Source organism: Chelonia mydas, chromosome 14 (genome assembly GCF_015237465.2).
Source record: "Chelonia mydas isolate rCheMyd1 chromosome 14, rCheMyd1.pri.v2, whole genome shotgun sequence".
In the NCBI taxonomy this organism is placed as follows: Eukaryota; Metazoa; Chordata; order Testudines; family Cheloniidae; genus Chelonia; species Chelonia mydas.
The window spans coordinates 17,040,761-17,056,298 of NC_051254.2; the positions used below are offsets into that span (position 1 = coordinate 17,040,761).

Here is a 15,538-nt window from a genome sequence, read left to right on the forward strand (position 1 = left end):
TTTCCCCTAGGTATGGTTGGTAAATCAGTCTCTCATTCAAGGAGGGAAAGGAAAGGTGATACCTCATGTTTCAGCCTCCTTGTTCCCTCTGACTACTGGGTACTAAGGGTTGAATCACACTGGGGCCCTGCGGGAGGCACAATTAGTTATTTCATTCCCATTTTACCTAGAGAGACTGAAGGGCTGTGACTGGCACAGGTATTTATATGATCACTAATCATTTGTGTTACAGTAGCACTAACAGGCCCCCAACCCAGATCAGAACCGCACTGTGCTGGGCACTGCCCATACTCATCATAAGAGATGGTCCTACCCTGAGGAGCACAGAGTCTAAATAGACAAGACAGGAAAAGGCTGGAAGGAGAAACAGGCACCAAGAGGGGAAGGGAGCAGTCCAAGGTCACGTAGCAAGTTAACAGCAGAGTCTGAAATAGAATTCAGGTCTCTCAAGTCCCAATCTAATGCCCTAGACATTAGACCAGGCTGCCTTGCGCTAAGGTACCTGTCATTCTGGTATCTGGGCTTTACTTGCTCTCATCTTGTTGAATTAGTATCATTTGTCCACCCATGCCTGGTCTCCCCTTATTCCCATTGTTGCTGCAGTACCCAGCCTTCCCGGTCATCCCCTCCAATTCAGTTTGCTCAGGCTAATTCCTTAATAGTCCTCCCTCTCTGGTTATATTTTTGTTTGCTTTCAGCCCTACATGTCAGTGCGCCAGGAGCCCATTTATCACAAGGCTGCATGAATTAGGTCTCTCTACACATTAGCATTTCATGGCAAAGCGCCGACTCTGGCCCTTTGGAGCCAGGGCTTGTCACATTTTCCCAGATAATTTACAAACGAACACCTCCGAGCTGCCTTCCAGTGAAGAACTGTTGTTTGCAAACTAAGCTGGGCAAGGAATTCTCCTCCTCTGGCCCTGGGCCAGAGCAGAAACCCCATTGGGCTCAGGAGGTTTGAACTGCAGGCAGTGGGTCAGGAGAGCACCAGGGAAATGGGGGGAAAAGTCAGATAAGGGGAATGCATCCGATGGAAGTGAGTTGTAGCTCACGAAAGCTTATGCTCAAATAAATTGGTTAGTCTCTAAGGTGCCACAAGTACTCCTTTTCTTTATAAAGGGAATAGAAAGCCTTGGGGTGATGGGATACTGGTGTCCTGAGTATCTTCTCTCACTATAACTCCTTTGAGTGCAGTGGTGTCACTTCTGATTTACACCAGTGTCAGAGGAGACTCAGGCACCAACGAACCTTCAGTCAGCAATAAGATACCTCTGATTTCAGACCACTTTAGAGTGACAGCCCCACCTGGATGTCTGAGCATCATCACCCGGCTAACAACTGGAGACCAGTGCTGGACTCTGATTTGTGAAATGTCCAGCATGGAGGGGAGGCAGAAGAAAGCCACAGAAATGTCTCAAAGCTGCCGGCGGAGGCGAAGATAATGCCTTGTAGTGCAGTTAGCAAATAATCATGCAAGCCACACTAAAATGTACTGTGTGGAAGACAGAGAGCGGGGCGTCCCCAGGCTGGGGAGCTATTGATCATAGCAACCCAGGAGATAGTTTAGGGAGGGGATAATTCTCTGCCTTCCTCCCGTATGTATAAACCAGTGCTGTTTCCAACTGGAATCCCTTCCCTCTTCCCTGAATCTACCCTCCCCCGGTGTGTCACATGGGTCAGATCCGGTCTCATGGGTTCCAGCCACTGGATTCCACATGTATATAAAATATGTAACTGGCAAAGGAAGCCAAAGGCCGAGTGAAGTAGAAGCAAATGAATGGAGGCTGGAGAGATTCTCCTAGCCAAGGGTCACGGTACAAACTGAACAGTGCACTGGGCTTAATCATGGGATCCTGCAGACTGCTCTCTTTCCATGGGGCCGACTTTCTCCCAGGTCAGCCCCAAAGCCAGGAGCTCTTAGGACCCCACTCTTACAGTCTCAGGGGACAGAGTAATTTGCTCTGACTGATTCTTCACCTCCTGGCTGAGGCCCCTGGCGTAAGATCAGGCATCTGTGCTGTGGCCATTAACCCTCCTGCTTCCCACCAAAGGGCGAGGTCCTTACAGCCAGTCACAGCAATTTATACAAAGAGCAGCCCGGTTTCTTCTTTGAAGGCCAGTATCGAAGAACACGCGTTTAGCGCTGACGGTGATTAGCCACATACAAAGCACAGAATCTACAGACACACATATAGTGTCACGTACACAGTGTAGGTAGGAGATATTGAGATGTTAACTCCTGCAGTATTGAAGATAAGCAAATAGAGGACTGGGCCAAAAGAAATCTGATGAGGTTCGACAAGGACAAGTGCAGGACGGAAGAATCCCAGGCACCGCTACAGACGAGGGACTGAGCGGCTCGGCAGCAGTTCTGCAGAAAAGGACCTCGGGATCACAGTGGACAAGAAGCTGGATATGAGTCAACAGTGTTCAGAGTAGCAGCCGTGTTAGTCTGTATTCGCAAAAAGAAAAGGAGTACTTGTGGCACCTTAGAGACTAACCAATTTATTTGAGCATAAGCTTTCGTGAGCTACAGCTCACTTCATCAGATGCATTCAGTGGAAAATACAGTGAGGAGATTTATATACACACAGAACATGAAAAAATGGGTGTTATCATACACACTGTAAGGAGAGTGATCACTTAAGATGACCTGTTACCAGCAGGAGAGCGGGAGGGGATGGGAGGGGAAAAGAAAACCTTTTGTAGTGATAATCAAGGTGGGCCATTTTCAGCAGTTAACAAGAACGTCTGAGGAACAGTGGGGGGGGGGGAGTAAACGTGGGGAAATAGTTTTACTTTGTGTAATGACATCCACTCCCAGTCTCTATTCAAGCCTGAGTTAACTGTATCCAGTTTGCAAATTAATTCCAATTCAGCAATCTCTCGTTGGAGTCTGTTTTTGAAGTCTTTTTGTTGTAATACTGCGACTTTTAGGTCAGAGATTGAGTGACCAGAGAGATTGAAGTGTTCTCCGACTGGTTTATGAATGTTATAATTCTTGACATCTGGTTTGTGTCCATTTATTCTTTTACGTAGAGACTGTCCAGTTTGACCAATGTACATGGCAGAGGGGCATTGCTGGCACATGATGGCATATATCACATTGGTAGATGCGCAGGTGAACGAGCCTCTGATAGTGTGGCTGATGTGATTAGGCCCTATGATGGTGTCCCCTGAATAGATATGTGGACACAGTTGGCAATGGGCTTTGTTGCAAGGATAGGTTCCTGGGTTAGTGGTTCTGTTGTGTGGTGTGTGGTTGCTGGTCAGTATTTGCTTCAGGTTGGGGGCCTGTCTGTAGGCAAGGACCGGCCTGTCTCCCGAGATCTGTGAGAGTGATGGGTCGTCCTTCAGGATAGGTTGTAGATCCTTGATGATGCGTTGGAGAGGTTTTAGTTGGGGGCTGAAGGTGATGGCTTGTGGCGTTCTGTTATTTTCTTTGTTGGGCCTGTCCTGTAGTAGGTGACTTCTGGGTACTCTTCTGGCTCTGTCAATCTGTTTCTTCACTTCAGCAGGTGGGTATTGTAGTTGTAAGAATGCTTGATAGAGATCTTGTAGGTGTTTGTCTCTGTCTGAGGGGTTGGAGCAAATGCAGTTGTATCATAGAGCTTGGCTGTAGACAATGGATCGTGTGGTGTGGTCTGGGTGAAAGCTGGAGGCATGTAGGTAGGAATAGCAGTCAGTAGGTTTCCGGTATAGGGTGATGTTTATATGACCATCGCTTATTAGCACCGTAGTGTCCAGGAAGTGGATCTCTTAGAATCATAGAATATCAGGGTTGGAAGGGACCTCAGGAGGTCATCTAGTCCAACCCCCTGCTCAAAGCAGGACCAATCCCCAATTTTTGCCCCAGATCCCTAAATGGCCCCCTCAAGGATTGAACTCACAACCCTGGGTTTAGCTCTTGTGTGGACTGGTCCAGGCTGAGGTTGATGGTGGGATGGAAATTGTTGGAATCACCCATTTTTTCATGTTCTGTGTGTATATAAATCTCCTCACTGTATTTTCCACGTAATGCATCCGATGAAGTGAGCTGTAGCTCACAAAAGCTTATGCTCAAATAAATTGGTTAGTCTCTAAGGTGCCACAAGTACTCCTTTTCTTTTTATGAGTCAACAGTGTGCCCTTGTGGCCAAGAAGGCTAACAGCATTTTGGGTTGTATAAGTAGGAGCATTGTCAGCAGATCGAGGGACGTGATCGTTCCCCTCTATTCGGCACTGGTGAGGCCTCATCTGGAGTACTGTGTCCAATTTTGGGCCCCACGCTACAAGAAGGATGTGGAAAAATTGGAAAGAGTCCAGCGGAGGGCAACAAAAATGACTAGGGGGCTGGAGCACATGACTTATGAGGAGAGGCTGAGGGAACTGGGATTATTTAGTCTGCAGAAGAGAAGAATGAGGGGGGATTTGATAGCTCCTTTCAAATACCTGAAAGGGGGTTCCAAAGAGGATGGCTCTAGACTATTCTCAGTGGTTAGCAGATGACAGAACAAGGAGTAATGGTCTCAAGTTGCAGTGGGGGAGGTTTAGGTGGGATATTAGGAAATACTTTTTCACTAGGAGGGTGGTGAAGCACTGGAATGGGTTACCTAGGGAGGTGGTGGAATTTCCTTCCTTAGAGGTTTTTAAGGTCAGGCTTGACAAAACCCTGGCTGGGATGATTTAGTTGGGGATTGGTCCTGCTTTGAGCAGGGTTTGGACTAGATGACCTCCTGAGGTCTCTTCCAACCCTGATATTCTATGATTCTATGATTCTGTGAACTCATAGCAATTCATTTTGGCCTTGATCCCGCAACTGATTCTATATAGAGCCCCGAGGCTGCATGGAGCCCTTCTGGGGGTCAAAGGATTGACACACATATCCAAGGCCCCAATCCCGTACAGACTAATACACATGCTTAACTTCATGTACTGTGAGTACCCCACCCGAGTGACTGATCTTGACACACATACATGTGTGTGTAATTGCTCATGGGAGTAAATCCCACTGAAGTAAGTGGAGCACTGCCTCAGACTCGGGGGGTCTGTCCCCACAGTCCAATGCAGGATCAGGGCATTAGTCTAGAATTTAGCCTCAGCCTGGTCATGAATTAGCTTACGATTTTCTTAAATTGATTTGAAAATAGTTGAGTGTGGATTGTCAGTAAATTCCTTTTGCTGTGTGGAGTGTTCTTTGCAACTGTTTGATATTAGTGATGGTCCAAAAATGAGTCAAAATTTTTATGGGCATTTCCCTTTTTTCCCCCATCAAAATTTCAAAATGTTTTGACCAGCTGGATGAAAAACTCTAAGTTTTAACTGTGCTGGAGCTCAGTCCTGCAAACACACTCACGTGAGTAACGTTACTCAGAGGAGTCATCTCATTAAAGTAAACAGGACTATGTCTGTGAGTAAAGTGACTCATGGAAGTGTATACAGTAGCAGCCCCGTGATTAGTACTGATTGGATATACATGTCACATGACATTGTTTCTTTCCCCTGTTTGGCTGAGCATAACTCTTAGTATCAAAAGAGTTCAAAAATGACTCAGTGCCTGTCACCTAATATTTGCTTAAAACGAGCTGTTTCAATGAACGTTTCTGTCATGGAACACGTTTGCTAGACTGTTTGCAGAAAGTGAGTACGGAAGGAGCGAAAACACTGCCAGAGCTAATTTAGTTCTTTATTCAAGCAGATGTTCATGGAGACAAGATTGAGCTGTTCACCTCAATAGGCTAGGATGAAGCTTACTGCAGAATACAGAGCTACTGAAACATGTATTTGAAACATACTTTGCTCTATAATATTTTTGTGTGAAATTGATTTGATGAAGCCTGTGGGAATAATTGTACTGACTTCCTCGGTAAAAGGCTTTGAGATCTAAAGATGAAAGGCATAATGTAAGAGCTGGGTATTATTATTATTATTTATTATTATTATTTCTATGGAACATAATAATGCTTATAACTTATATAGCCTTTTTCATCTATGGTTCTTAAAGCACTTGGCTAGGATGAGTGAGCATCATTATCCTTGTTTTATGGTGGGAGGGAAACCGAGTCAAGGAGAGGCACGGTGACTTGGGAACACAAACAGTGCAAACAAGGGGCAAAGTGGAGAATGAAATGCAGGTCTCCTGACTCCCAGTCTAGTGCCCCATGTACAGGTTCACACTACTTGTGCCTATATGAGGTGGTAGTGTAGCGTACTAGCTAGAGCAGAGGACTAGGGGTCAAGACTTCTTGGTTCTAGTCCCAGCTCTGCTACTTTGAGTTGCCATATGACTTTGTACCTGTAACATAACTGCTCTGTGCCTCGGTTTCCCCATCTTTGAAAAAGCAGATACTAACACACACCTTTGTGAACAGAGATTTGAGCTCCTTTGGTGAATGGTGCTACACAACTGTTAATATCATCAGATACCTTCTATAGACAATGTCCTATATTGCAAATACCAACGTTACTTCCATGTGTGTTGATCTCACTATAATCATTGCTTATGACAGTTAATAGCTAAACATACAAGATGAGGAAGCAAGTATGTTTATGGTTTGTATTATCAAGACAACACACACATAGGAACAGATTCATCTTTTCATAATGCTCATTTTATAAGAGGCAATAAATATACAGTACCTTGTAAAGGGATAAACGTGCTATAACTAAACTGGTGCTGCGAAGTCGGAGGCATGAGACAAAGCAAGGGGAACCAAATTAATGCCTTCAAAAAGTAAAGGAACAATCAACCTCAAGCTACATTATCCCCAAAATGGTCTGCCAGTGGGGAAAGATATATCTTCATAGGAGTTTTTGAAACAAGATAAATACTGTATATGGTGTTTTATAAACTACATTGTGATCTGAATCTTAATCAAACACAAGGACATATAAATCTAAACATGATAAAGGTAAAATCCATGTGGATGGTTAGAAGTAAAAGTACTATATTTGCAGTAGTAAACATTTTTAAGGTCCCAGGGAAAAATTCATTCTCGAAAACCTACAGTAATTTACTCTAGTTTCACTCACTGGCAAATCTCCAGCGCAGTTTGGTAGGATTTATATCTTCACTACAGAAGCATTTTCTTTTTAAAGAGCTCATTCCTACTCCCTGCCAACTGATGTTCTGGGAAGCAGGTTACCCCTTTGGCTGTGCTTGTGTAGGAAATATTGATAATCTAGCTATGCCATCATAATTAGAGGTAAGCAATTCTTTTTCGGCCAATAGCAAATTCTCTGAAAAATGCAGTTTCATTTTTTTAAAAAGTCAGAATAGGTCATTTTAACATTTTCTAAATGAACTATTTTGATGTTTTGTTTAGAAACAAACCATTTTATTTTGAAATGTTGAATTGACCTAAACAATTTTTTTTCAGTTTTTTGTTTTGGCAAGAAAAACCGAACAAATTCAGTTTGAAACAAAACAAAACACATTTTTTTTCTTGGTTTCTTTTTTTTTGTTTCGTCATTGAACCAGAAAATCAATTATTTGCTCAGTTCTAATAATAATAGTAGAGTTATGTAACTGTAGCACGCAGAGCGCTCAGCTGAGATCAAGGCCCCATTGTTCTAGGCCCTCAACATACAAAGATTAGGGTAGAGTCCTGATTGTCACTTGCACTGGTGGTCTACCTGCATAAATGGCTTCTTTTAGTATAAATGAGAATTAAGACAACCCTCCCTGCTCCAAAGAGCTTCCAGTCTAAGGCCCCAATCCTGGAAAATCTGGGCCAATTAATACCAGTCATGAAATTATACAGCCTTTTAAAAATTCTAGTCACAGTTTTTGATGTAGGTTCTGATCCTGTAATAAGAAGCATTCAGCCTGACCCCTGAACCTGTATGGAGTCTAACAGATGTCAGTGACCTCCTGCAGTAGTCAGTTCCATAGATTAATGACATTACATAATAGGTGAAAGCGCTTAAAACAGAGTTTAAGTGAGATCTAAGTAGTGTGTAAGCTTCGTGCTGACCCTCTGCACCGGGTGAATTTCACTCTTGGTAAATAGTTCTTAAACTCCTTCACTTCTTTGGTAGTGAAGTTAAAATAGTGTTTAAAAATTCCCTATCTTACTCTGCTATCACTAACCAGGGTAGACCATTTACATTTTTCTTCTCATTGTCTTCTGTCACTATCAGTAAAGCATAATGTTCCGGCAAGCTACGGCAGAACCCTTTTATCTCTATGAGGTTCGCAGTTTAAATATTTTATTTTCTATCCCTCTTGCCCAAGTTGTAAATCATTTTAATGATGGGTTTAGTAATTTATGCTTAACTTTCTTGCCATCTGTTTAATAGCTTAAATCAAAAGTGCATGCTGGATGCAAATTCAGGAATTAGGATGAAATATCTTGATGTAATAAATGGTTGTTTTGTATCGACTTGTGTCTGAACCAGTGTGGCAAAATAGCAAATATAATTGGCACAAGATTTTGGTTTATTTGGTTTAAAGTAACATTTTCAACCGTTGTTCATTGCTTGAATATGTGACAAAACTCCAAGAATCATGACGGGTTTCAGAGTAACAGCCGTGTTAGTCTGTATTCGCAAAAAGAAAAGGAGTACTTGTGGCACCTTAGAGACTAACCAGTTTATTTGAGCATGAGCTTTCGTGAGCTACAGCTCACTTCATCGGATGCATACTGTGGAAACTGCAGAAGACATTATATCTTATATATTATATTCATTATAAGAATCATGACGGACATTCTTCAACTCCGAAATAGCTAAAGTGAGGAGAATATTCCTTTGCCTTCTTGATCCTAGTCACTTCAGTTTACATTTCCTCATAAATTTCCTTAGCACCTTTCATGGAAAGCTTTGCAGTACAACTAAAGAGAACTATTTAAAGAGAAATGCAAGCATTGTTTGAGGGCGATAATCAAACATACATTGTACATCCAAGATCTCTGACTTCAGTTCTTTTTGTTAAAGGATCAGCTGCGGGTTAGTAGGGTTAGTCAAACTATTGGGCATGAATACTGGCCCAGCTCCTCAGCTGGTGTAAACCACAGCACCACTAACTCCAGTGGGGTTATGGGATTTATACTGTTGGGAATCTGACCCATTATTATAGTACTTTCCTGGTTAGCGATTCATTTGGGAGCTGATCCTGATTTCATTTGAAGTGTTTGTTGACCCCCTATCTCAGGTCTGGCTGAGCTGTGCTCATCACAAGAGATGAGATGGAGGACAAAGGTGACTTTAATTCTTTGGGTATGTCCTCAGTGCACACTAAGCCCTGGTCTTATGGAGTTGGTGTTTCCAAGTCCATGTTTGAGCATCCACGCTGAATTGTAAACCTGGGTTTACAATTGCCAGACCTAGGTATCATAGTCATGCTAATGTGTCTATACTGCACCATGCAGACCTTCCGTCTGAGGTCTGTGACTTGAGCTGCGTTCATACTGAAAAATGAAAGGGCTTGGATCCAAGTCCCAACTGGATTCAGGCTATGACCCATCCTCCTAGCAGGGTCCTAGGACACAGGTCCTGCGTACTTGCTGACCAGAGTCAGACTGATTTGTATGGACTAGGGTTGCCAGGTGACCAGGAACATCTGATTGAAAAGGGACCCTGGCGGCTTCAGTCAGCACCGCTGACCAGGCTGTTAAAGGTCTGGGTGGTGGGACTGACAGGCTCCCTACCTGGCTTCATGTGGTTTCCAGGAAGGGTGACATGTCCCTGGCTCCTAGGCCTAGGGGTGGCCAGGGGAGTTCCGCATGCTGCCCCTGCCGTGAGTGCCAGCACCGCAGCTCCCATTGGCCAGGAACCTCAGCCAATGGAAGCTGCAGAGGTGGTGCCTGCAGATGAAGGCAGCATGCAGAGCTGCCTGGCTGCGCCTCTGTCTAGGAGCCGAGGGACATGTTGCCCTTCCCGGGAGCCACCTGAGGTAAGCAGCGCCCAGAGCCTGAACACTGCACCCACTCAAACACCCCAAACCCCTGACCCAGCCCCGAGCCCCCTCCTGCACCTCAAACCCCTCATCCCATGCCCCACCCCAGAACCCACACCCTCAGCCGGAGCCCGCACCCCCACTCCCTGCCCCAATTTGGCCACCTGGAGCCTGCACCCCAAGCCCCCTCCTGTGCCCCAACCCCCTGCCCCAGCCTGGAGCCCCCCCCTGCACCCAACACCGTGTCCCAGACTGGAGCCCCCTCCCACACCCTGAACCTCTCATTTGTGGCCGCACCCTAGAGCCCTCACCCCCAGCCCAGAACCCATACCCCCTCCCACACTCCAACCCCCTCCCTCAGCCCGGAGCCCCCTCCCATACTCTAAACCCCTCAGACCCAGCCCGGAGCCCCCTCCCGTACCTCAAATCTCTCATCCCCAGCTCCACCACAGAGCCCGGATCCCTCACCCCTTTCCGCACTGCAAACCCTGCCCCACCCCAGAGCCCCCTTCCATACCCTGAACCCCTCATTTCTGGCCCCACCCTGGAGCCTGAATCCCCAGCCAGAGCCCTCACCCCCTCCCGCCCTGAGTGAAAATGAGCGAGTGAGTGAGGGTGGGGGAGAGAGAATGAAAGAGGGGGGATGGAGTGAGCGGGCCTCAGAAAAGGGGCAGGGCAGGGGCGGGGCCTCTTGCCTGAGACTGTGAAGGGTTTACATGAGAGGAGTTCTCATGTGGATTGATCCACGAGGTTCATATGGGCCTTAGCACACCTGAGAATTGGGCCCATGATTTGTAAGTAACTGCTGAATTCTTGGAGTGATCTACTGCTTGTTTGCAAGCTGTTACTTTCAGCTGTTCACCACCAGTGGTGTGTAGTTGGTTGCCTCGGTCACATGGCAAAAATGATGAAAGGTCTAGAAAACATGACCTCACGAGGAAAGCTTGGGAAAAAATGGGTTTGTTTAATATGGAGAAGAGAAGACTCAGGGTGGACATGGTAACTGTCGTCAAGTATGTAAAAGATTGTTCTAAAGAGGAACGTGATAAATTGTTCTCCTTAACCAGTGAGGATAGGGCAAGAAACAATGGGCTTAAATGGCAACAAGGGATATTTAGCTTAGACATTAGGAAAACCTTCCTGACTGTCAAGGTAGTTAAGCACTGAACAAATTGCCTAGGGAGGCTGTGGAATCTCTGTCTTTGGAGATTTTTAAGAGCAGGTCAGACAAACACCTGTCAGGGATGGTCTAGATAATACTTAATCCTGCCTCAGTGCAGAGGACTGGACTAGATGACCTATCAAGGTTCCTTCCAGGCCTACGGTTGCAATTTAAGTGTGGATTATTCAGAAGCCCTCCGAGCTTGTCTAACTCGACCCTTGTCAAGGTCAAGGGGAATTTTACATCAATGGACCCTCAGTGATGCACACCAGCTGAGGCTCTGGCCCCGTGTTCTTTTGGCAGGCAGATACGTTGCCAAAACCACGGGAAGAATCTCTTGATTTTAGCATTTTTAACAGCTGGCAGGTATAATTTAGACCCTTGGGTTATCCCTTCACAGGTTTGTGACCGCACTGGGGAGTGACAGCCTCTGGATTTTAAATAGGGTTTTTTTGTTGTTTTTTTTTTACATGTCAGGATATGTGGTTTCCCCTATGGAAGTGTGATGGCCCAATATCGATGGTCATAAACCATCCTGGAAGGAAAAATGTGAGTCGTTTGCTGCTAGAGAACAGCCTTTAAATCAACAACTGAAGTAGTGTGGGTTCATAAAACTAGTGGGATTTTTTAGCCTTGACGACAGAGGCACTTTAAATCCTAGCCTTCTGGTTCACTGATCCAGTAGAGAACAAATGTAAAACTTTAGTGAGAAGGACCCAAAATCAGGGCATATTTTCGTTCTGTGATAATTCAAGGTTGCCCTTTTGGTTTTACTCACAAGTTATGACATTTTCTTTTTTTTTTTTTTTTTTAACGATCTGCATAGCTGGAGAAAAATCTTATCACCTTAACATTGTGGAAGGAGAAATGATTTACTGTGGTATTCAAGCTCATCAAGATATTATCGTCTGCTGTGGAAACAGAGAGCAGAACGTTTGAAATGGAAAGATTGGCCCACGTCAAATGTGTCACAGGAGCAACACTTCACAGAGGATCAGATTCTGTCCTCCTCGGGTGTGTTGCACAAGGTTAATGCACTGCTCTGTTGTTTCCATCCATTTAAGGTGCCTTTACATTGCCAAAGCAATGCATTGGGGCCTTAGTGTAAATGAGAATAAGGCCCATTGATTTCAATGGCACCATTGGTGGATCATGCATGGTACAGGTTGCCAGTCCTGATTCAGCAAACCTCTTAAACACATGGTTAAGTTCCATTGAGATCAATGGAATTTAAGCGTGGGTTTAAAGTGGAGGACATGCTTATGTGCTTTTCTGAAGGAGGCCTATTGCAAGTTCGGGTGTCAGAATCCAACCCAGGAGGAGCAAGAAATGAGCCTTCCCACTGATCACTGGGGTTGTTATAGATTATCCCTCCATTCCCTGGGGCCCAGACACCCAGGTCTGCTGCTCCTCATCAGTTGCTTGAAGGATGAATGCTCCCTGCTCCTCATCAGTTGCTTGAAGGATGAATGCTCCCTGGGGGACTTGCTGTAATTCCTCACTAAGGGGCGGGTACTCTGGGCAGGACTGACCTTTTCCCGCACCTCTCCTCAAAATAGCTTAATCACAAGTTGCTAGCATCTGCCCCGTGATTACATGGCTAATTCCACTGGCTGAATGATAATCAGAACCTCTTCTTCTCATAGATTGCTAGGTCACTACACCTGGGGGCCAGTAATTATTTGTTCAAAGATTAAACATATTCTGGCAACCACTTAATTCCTAATTAACTAAAAATGTCATGTCCCTGCTCTTTAGTGACACAAGCACTTCCCAGGGAATGCCTTGTGACGGCACCCAGGTGGGAATGCATCTTCATTCAGGTTACCAGCTGAGTTATTGGGGGAGGGATGGATCTTGTGGTGGCTAAGGCTCTCAAGCTGGTTTTAGCGCTCGCAAAGCCAATTTGATCCAAGCAGTTACCCTGTGTATGGTCTATATATTGTAGCCATTTCTTCTCTCTTGCCCTTCTCTGCTCCTTCACCTCTTTCTCACACTCTCTCTCTCTGATTGTGCTCTCCTTCACTTTCCCCCTTTTTCCCCTCCATTTGGCCTGTCTACATCCTTTTTTACAGCGTTCCCTACGCAGACCACAAGCCCAATGACCTTCGGGAAGGAATTTCGGACACAGGCTGTTTGAGAAAGTTTGAAATTAGGCAAAACAAGTTTCCGCAGCAGACATGAGTATTTGCATTTTGTGTGTGAGCGCATGCGTGGGCAGGCGGGAAATAATGATGGGCCAAATCCCGCAGTCCTCCCTCAGTCAAAGCTCTCATGGAAGCGAATGGAACTTGTGAGTGAGCAAGTAATGGAAGGTTTAGTCCATCATTATATCCATCATCAGTGCTGTTCCCCTCGGTGACCTATTTTGCCACCTAAGAACGACTGCTATTTGGGCAGAGAGCCCTCCTGGCTCTTTCTAACAAGCTTGGACGCCTTACAGGAAGGAATTGTGTTCTCAGGGTTTATTTATTTACTTTGCAGGTTCCAGCCAGCGGCAGGTTTGATGGAGAGGATCCAAGCTATTGCTCAGAATGTCTCTGACATTGCAGTGAAAGTAGATCAGATTCTCCGGAACAGCCTCATGAATGGGAAAGGTAAGAGTGCCCTGACGTTTCTGCACATACACTGATTCTATCTGCTGGGCAGGTTCACACCCTCAGGAACTCTTAAGTGCTGTACAGATGTTGTAGGGAAAAAGTAGAAACAAGCCAACTGCAATAGGTTTGGATACGGATCCAGGAATTTGGATGCTGAGCTGAAGTTACCCAAATCACTTGTGTCTGCAAAATTAGGTTGGATATCTGAAGAAAATGAGCTGTTTGACAAGATTCCTGCTACTACTTATGTCTGGCTCAGTGTGAATTTAGTGCTAGTGAAATGCGGGGATTTCCGGAATAGGAGCAGCACTGGCCAGAGCAGTGCTGAATGCACCTATTGCATCATCAATGTGCCTCAACTCTCACCTGGCGAGACCAGAGTTAGGTCTGGAAGAGGCGTTCAGTCAAGATGTGGGCTGTGGTTTTCCAATGGGAATAGTGACTTTGGGTCTCTCATTTTTTGGAGGCCCTGCTTGAAATAACTTTTAAAGGGGCCAGATTTTCAGAAAGCAGATGCTTTAACGTCTCAAAAACTGAGGCACTTCTGAAAATCTTGGCCTTATCTTCTATGCTAGAGGGCAGTAATTGGTGTAGTGGATACCTGCCCAGGGGGGATCGGACCAAGAGCCCCAACTCATTTCTCACTTTCTGAACAGCTGCTAGATAGCTCTATCATGGGTATTTCTAAGATGCCTATCACAGTTATATGGTGTCAACTGAGCATTGGTTGCTTTCAATTACTAGTGAGCTGGTCCAGAATTAAACTGTCTCTCCTAGTACTGATCCTCTGAGCCATCATCTCCTGACCCCAGGAGGAACCCTCTGTCTTGTGGGATTTGGGCATAGCTCCGTCTGGATCTGGGCCTGGCCAAAAGCCGGAAATGCAGAGGCACAGAAAAAATGAAAAACATGGAGGAAACGCATCAGAATATTTCAAATCTCCCAAATTATTTACTTTGGTTCAATTCACATTTTGGACCAAAGATCAGTGGTGGCAGGGGTTTTATTTGATCTGAGATGGTTAGCTTGCATCTATCAAAAAATCAGCAAAAAATCCATCATTTACTGGGTGCTACAGATGTGGGTGTGATATCACTCCTCTGACAGCCAGTTGGACTCATTGGGTGGCCTTGGACAAGTCATTTAACCTCTCTGTTTCAGTTTTCCTACCTGTACAATGGGAATAATAGACTAGGATAGAGCCTAAGAGACTTTGGGGATTAATGAGTAAAGCACTATATGCTAAAGCTGATGTAAACCGCTGGTGAGCGTGTTACAGGTTCCCCTCTATGCCTGTTCTTCAGAGGAAATGAGTCTGTTACAGTCCTCATTAGCAAGCCTTGACATGTTAGCCCAAGCTGTAGCAGTTTATGCTTTCAGCTTCGGAGGTTCCTGATTCAATCCCCGGGGTGTTGACCAAGATGGCGGCTTGTCACACCGGTATTCGGAATTGCAAAGCGGTTTTCTAAGTAAGCACTAACACACGGCATGGTGCATGTTCATAAGGCCATTTACATGCGCCCTGGGTGTGCTAAGGTACTCTGCTGCAATTTATACCACAGCACACTCCTGGAGTGTGTACATTGGCTGGCAAATGCACATCCTGGCATGCATTATTGTGCTTCCAATGCCGTTTATTGACATTTTTAATCAGGCAGCTATAATGCATTTATTTAATATTAATCTACCTAAGACAATAATCCCCAGTAGACACAATACAAAACCCTTGTCTTGTTTCTGAGGGCGAGCACTTACATTCCTGTTTTTAAGCCTTGCCCATTCATTCCTTTTTTCCCTTTCGTCCTTTCTTTAGCTCTCTCCCTCCTTCCTGCCATTATTGCAAATTCCAGTTGGCACCTCTAGAATTCCCCAGTTGGTCTTGGTTTCTTCTGGAGAACT

General features: G+C 45.2%; 1 protein-coding gene across 1 annotated transcript in view; it reads left to right on the top strand.

Annotated features, from left to right (window-relative positions):
- Positions 1–15,538, top strand: part of MGAT5B (alpha-1,6-mannosylglycoprotein 6-beta-N-acetylglucosaminyltransferase B) — a 177,251-nt gene that overhangs the window by 75,470 nt on the left and 86,243 nt on the right. The window contains exon 4 of the mRNA XM_037914627.2: positions 13,524–13,636. Within this exon, the coding sequence (XP_037770555.1) occupies positions 13,524–13,636 (113 nt within the window). The remainder of the gene's footprint in view (positions 1–13,523; positions 13,637–15,538) is intronic.